Source organism: Notolabrus celidotus, unplaced genomic scaffold (assembly GCF_009762535.1).
Source record: "Notolabrus celidotus isolate fNotCel1 unplaced genomic scaffold, fNotCel1.pri scaffold_378_arrow_ctg1, whole genome shotgun sequence".
NCBI classification, from domain to species: Eukaryota; Metazoa; Chordata; class Actinopteri; order Labriformes; family Labridae; genus Notolabrus; species Notolabrus celidotus.
The window spans coordinates 26,174-32,360 of record NW_023260201.1 but is presented as its reverse complement, the minus strand read 5'-3'; the positions used below and the strand labels follow the sequence as shown (position 1 = coordinate 32,360).

Below are 6,187 nucleotides of genomic sequence, written 5' to 3'. Positions count from 1 at the left end.
TCTCTCCTCTCTCTCTCTCTCTCTCTCTCTCCTCTCTCTCTCTCTCTCTCTCTCTCTCTCTCTCCCTCTCTCTCTCTCTCTCTCCCTCTCTCTCTCTCTCTCTCAGTGGCGTGTGGTGGATGAGTTGGCCAAGTTGTCCAGTCTGGTGAAGTTTTCGTGTCTCAGTAACGGTCTGGCGAGTAAAGATGGGAACCCGAAAACAGCGACTCAGCTGCTCATCGCCAAACTGGGACGCCTGGTCTTCCTGAACCGCTGTGAGGTGAGCTGAACCTCTGCAGGTTCCAGGGTGGGACCAGTGTGTGTGTGTGTGTGTGTGTGTGTGTGTGTGTGTGTGTGTGTGTGTGTGCTGACCTGTTACCATGGTTTCCATCAGATCCACCCCGATGAGCGGAGGGGGGCGGAGCTGGACTACCTGAGGATGTTCGGGGCGGAGTGGTTGAAGGGCGGAGGGGGGAGTCAGACGGACGGAGAGTTCACCTGTCAGCACCCTCGATACCTGAGCCTCGTGGACAGTGAGTCACACGCGGCGCCCGTTTAAAGGAGCAGTCTGCGTAACGTGACCTGCAGTGACCTCTAGAGGCAGCGTCAGGAACTACAGGAACCAGACTGAACCGGTTCTCTCTGTGTTTCAGAGTACGGAGCTCCAGAGGAAGGCGAGCTGAAGAAGCCGGTGTCGTTCGCTTTGAAGAATCAGCTGTTGAGTAAGTCCCGCCCACTCCTGCTTCCTGCTCTCTGATTGGCTGAGTATTAAAGCTGTAGTAATCTGCGTCTCCTCTGACAGAGGTGAAGTTTGTGTTTCCTGACGACGCCGAGCGGAAGCCGATAGAGAAGAAACTTCCAGGTGAGAGAAGTCTCATTCATTCATTCATTCATTCATTCACTCATTCACTCATTCATTCATTCATTCATTCACTCATTCATTCACTCATTCATTCATTCATTCATTCATTCATTTATTAATTTAGTAATTCATTCATTCATTCAGTCAGTCAGTCATTCATTCATTCATTTATTCATTTATTCATTCATTTATTCATTCATTCATTCAGTCAGTCATTTATTCATTTATTTATTCATTCATTCATTTATTAATTTAGTAATTCATTCATTCAGTCAGTCAGTCATTCATTCAGTCATTCATTCATTCATTCATTTATTAATTTAGTAATTCATTCATTCATTCATTTATTAATTCATTCATTCATTTAGAGCTCTGTTTATTTGAGTTTTTACACATCGTTAACAGAACATCCTCAAACTGTTTTATTTAAACAAAATGATGCAACAGATGTGTGTGTGTGTGTGTGTGTGTGTGTGTGTGTGTGTGTGTGTGTGTGTGTGTGTGTGTTTTCTGTCCTGCAGCGTCCATGGTGGTCCAGAAGGTGAAGGGGCTCCTGTACAGACTGATGAAGGTCCCTGCGGTCGACCTGAAGCTCACCTACACCAGCCCAAAGGTAAACCACCAGGACACCACGGCAGAGTCTCAGCAGGAGAACCGGGCTGTTCTGGACCTGTTAGAGGAGCTAGACCACAAGAAACCAGGAGGCACATTTAACCCTTTAAAAACCTGCTGCTAAACATCAGGACCGAGTTTGAGTCCAAACTCCAGACAGAGAACAATGAGATCAAAGCAATAGAATGAGATCAAAGCAGTAAAATGAGATCAAAGCAATAGAATGAGATCAAAGCAATAGAATGAGATCAAAGCAGTAAAATGAGATCAAAGCAATAGAATGAGATCAAAGCAGTAAAATGAGATCAAATCTTTAGAATGTGATCAAAGCAATAGAATGAGATCAAAGCAGTAGAATGAGATCAAAGCAAAAGAATGAGATCAAAGCATTAGAATGAGATCAAAGCAATAGAATGAGATCAAAGCAGTAAAATGAGATCAAATCTTTAGAATGTGATCAAAGCAATAGAATGAGATCAAAGCAGTAGAATGAGATCAAAGCAAAATAATGAGATCAAAGCATTAGAATGAGATCAAAGCAGTGGAATGAGATCAAAGAGATAGAATGAGATCACGGCAGTAGAATGAGATCAAAGCAATAGAATGAGATCAAAGAGATAGGATGAGATCAAAGCAATAGAATGAGATCAAAGCATTAGAATGAGATCAAAGCAAAGGAATGAGATCAAAGCATTAGAATGAGATCAAAGCAGTGGAATGAGATCAAAGAAATAGAATGAGATCAGAGCAACGGGTGACGTCACTGAGACCTGGTGTCCCTCCGTCACTGAGACCTGGTGTCCCTCTGTCACTGAGACCTGGTGTCCCTCCGTCACTGTGACCTGGTGTCCCTCCGTCACTGAGACCTGGTGTCCCTCCGTCACTGAGACCTGGTGTCCCTCCGTCACTGAGACCTGGTGTCCCTCCGTCACTGAGACCTGGTGTCCCTCCGTCACTGAGACTTGGTGTCCCTCCATCACTGAGACCTGGTGTACCTCTGTCACTGAGACCTGGTGTCCCTCCATCAGTGTCCCCTGATGAAAGCTGCTGTCTGAATGAAGTCTTGTCGATGTGAAGACGTCGTGTTTTAATGAAACCTCTCTTTCTCTCAGATGGAGGGGACGGAGTTCCAGATCGATAACGACCTGAAGTCTCTGCAGTTCTACTCCATCGAGGACGGAGACCAGGTGTTGGTCCGCTGGTCCTGAAGTCTCTGCAGTGGATGCAGGAACAGAGGCTTTCAGGACTGAACCTGAGCTCCTGTGTCGGACTGAGATCCAGAGACAGACTGAAGGGGGAGGGGGGGGGGGGGGGGGGGGAGACTCGCTCTGAGACGTGGATTTAAAAGACTTAGACTGGATCTGTTTACAGAAACGTTTCTGTCAATCTGTGGGCTTCAGACTCTTCACTATCCCCTCAGAGTGAGACTGCAGGAGCACTGACAAAGTCTGAAACCTGTTTAACCCTTCAGACCCCAAACTATCAAAATAAGGCCCAGGTCTAAAAACACAGGAAGTCCCCTTTAAATGTCCCGGGTCACATGATCGGACGCTCGTTTGTGATTGATCAGTTTAACTCCAAAGACATGAGGTCTGGATTAAGATGTATCACAGATGATCTGTAGATTACCCGGTCTGACTGTTGAATAAAGCTGAAGGGGAGTTATTGAGTTTGTTTCTCTTTATTTCATACTCTTCTATCAGACTTCTTCAACATGATCATGAAATATTGAAGCTTACTAATTCAGTTGAGATGATCTGCAGGAATAAATCTGACCACAGTTATGAACTTTACCTAAACAGTGTTACACACATTAACCACTAGAGGGCGGCAGAGCCCCAAACACAGAGTGGATCCATGAATGGGTTTTACTTCAGTGTAAACACCAAATCTTCTGTGTGTGTGTGTGTGTGTGTGTGTGTGTGTGTGTGTGTGTGTGTGTGTGTTTAAATATCAGTGTGATGAGAGCTAACAGGAACCATGTTGATAACACACACACTAATAAAAGTTTACCTGAACTTTATTTAACTTGGTTTTAATCATTTAAAAATAGATATTTTCAGATAATATTACTTTAGAGTTCTTTTAATGTTCTTTAAAATGTTTTCTGATTTATGACCTGCTTGTTTTATTTTGCTCTCCATGTAAAACTCTTTGTAACTTTTTGAAAACTGCTCCAAAATAAATATATCATTATTTCACTTTTTCTAGTTTGACCCCTGTTCAACCTGTTGGAGCAGAGGACCCTAAACCTAAACCCTAGGGTGAGGGTTAGGGTTAGGGTTACCATTAGGGTTAGGGTTAGGGTTAGGGTTAGGGTTAGGGTTACCATTAGGGTTAGGGTTAGGGTTAGGGTTACCATTAGGGTTAGGGTTAGGGTTAGGGTTAGGGTTAGGGTTACCATTAGGGTTAGGGTTAGGGTTAGGGTTAGGGTTAGGGTTACCATTAGGGTTAGGGTTAGGGTTAGGGTTACCATTAGGGTTAGGGTTAGGGTTAGGGTTACCATTAGGGTTAGGGTTACCATTAGGGTTAGGGTTAGGGTTAGGGTTACCATTAGGGTTACCATAGGGTTAGGGTTACCATTAGGGTTAGGGTTACCATTAGGGTTAGGGTAAGGGTTAGGGTTAGGGTTACCATTAGGGTTAGGGTTACCATTAGGGTTAGGGTTAGGGTTACCATTAGGGTTAGGGTTACCATTAGGGTTAGGGTTAGGGTTACCATTAGGGTTAGGGTAAGGGTTAGGATTAGGGTTAGGGTTAGGGTTAGGGTTACCATTAGGTTAGGGTTAGGGTTACCATTAGGGTTAGGGTTAGGGTTACCACTAGGGTTAGGGTTACCATTAGGGTAAGGGTTAGGGTTAGGGTTACCATTAGGGTTAGAGTTAGGGTTAGGGTTAGGGTTAGGGGTTAGGATTAGGGTTAGGGTTAGGGTTACCATTAGGGTTAGGGTTACCATTAGGGTTAGGGTTAGGGTTACCATTAGGGTTAGGGTTAGGGTTACCATTAGGGTTAGGGTTAGGGTTAGGGTTAGGGTTACCATTAGGGTTAGGGTTAGGGTTAGGGTACCATTAGGGTTAGGGTTAGGGTTAGGGTTAGGGTTACCATTAGGGTTAGGGTTAGGGTTAGGGTTACCATTAGGGTTAAGGTTAGGGTTACCATTAGGGTTAGGGTTAGGGTTACCATTAGGGTTAGGGTTACCATTAGGGTTAGGGTTACCATTAGGGTTAGGGTTACCATTAGGGTTAGGGTTACCATTAGGGTTAGGGTTAGGGTTAGGGTTACCATTAGGGTTAGAGTTAGGGTTAGGGTTACCATTAGGGTTAGGGTTACCATTAGGGTTAGGGTTAGGGTTACCATTAGGGTTAGGGTTACCATTAGGGTTAGGGTTAGGGTTACCATTAGGGTTAGAGTTAGGGTTAGGGTTACCATTAGGGTTAGGGTTAGGGTTAGGGTTACCATTAGGGTTAGGGTTAGGGTTAGGGTTAGGGTTACCATTAGGGTTAGGGTTAGGGTTACCATTAGGGTTAGGGTTAGGGTTACCATTAGGGTTAGGGTTAGGGTTACCATTAGGCTTAGGGTTACCATTAGGGTTAGGGTTAGGGTTACCATTAGGGTTAGGGTTAGGGTTAGGGTTACCATTAGGGTTAGGGTTAGGGTTACCATTAGGGTTAGGGTTAGGGTTAGGGTTACCATTAGGGTTAGGGTTAGGGTTACCATTAGGGTTAGGGTTAGGGTTACCATTAGGGTTAGGGTTAGGGTTACCATTAGGGTTAGGGTTAGGGTTACCATTAGGGTTAGGGTTAGGGTTAGGGTTAGGGTTACCATTAGGGTTAGGGTTAGGGTTACCATTAGGGTGAGGGTTAGGGTTAGGGTTACCATTAGGGTTAGGGTTACCATTAGGGTTAGGGTTAGGGTTAGGGTTACCATTAGGGTTAGGGTTAGGGTTACCATTAGGGTTAGGGTTAGGGTTAGGGTTACCATTAGGGTTAGGGTTAGGGTTACCATTAGGGTTAGGGTTAGGGTTACCATTAGGGTGAGGGTTACCATTAGGGTTAGGGTTAGGGTTACCATTAGGGTTAGGGTTACCATTAGGGTTAGGGTTAGGGTTAGGGTTACCATTAGGGTGAGGGTTAGGGTTAGGGTTACCATTAGGGTTAGGGTTAGGGTTACCATTAGGGTTAGGGTTAGGGTTACCATTAGGGTGAGGGTTACCATTAGGGTTAGGGTTAGGGTTACCATTAGGGTTAGGGTTACCATTAGGGTTAGGGTTACCATTAGGGTTAGGGTTAGGGTTAGGGTTACCATTAGGGTTAGGGTTACCATTAGGGTTAGGGTTACCATTAGGGTTAGGGTTAGGGTTACCATTAGGGTTAGGGTTAGGGTTACCATTAGGGTTAGGGTTAACATTAGGGTTAGGGTTACCATTAGGGTGAGGGTTACCATTAGGGTTAGGGTTACCATTAGGGTTAGGGTTAGGGTTACCATTAGGGTTAGGGTTAGGGTTACCATTAGGGTTAGGGTTGGGGTTAGGGTTAGGGTTAGGGTTAGGGTTAGGGTTACCATTAGGGTGAGGGTTACCATTAGGGTTAGGGTTAGGGTTACCATTAGGGTTAGGGTTGGGGTTAGGGTTAAGGTTACCATTAGGGTTAGGGTTGGGGTTAGGGTTAAGGTTACCATTAGGGTTAGGGTTACCATTAGGGTTAGGGTTACCATTAGGGTTAGGGTTGGGGTTAGG

At 44.9% G+C, this 6,187-nt stretch overlaps 1 protein-coding gene across 1 annotated transcript; it reads left to right on the top strand.

Moving 5' to 3' along the window:
- Positions 1-80: 80 nt before the first annotated feature.
- Positions 81-3,122, top strand: tbce (tubulin folding cofactor E; the record flags this gene model as incomplete). Its single annotated transcript, XM_034679193.1, has 6 exons — positions 81-259; positions 374-512; positions 633-701; positions 782-841; positions 1,363-1,454; positions 2,566-3,122. Coding segments are annotated over 6 exons (635 nt in total), but the record flags the coding sequence as incomplete, so codon positions are not given.
- Between the last annotated feature and the right edge of the window lie 3,065 nt (positions 3,123-6,187).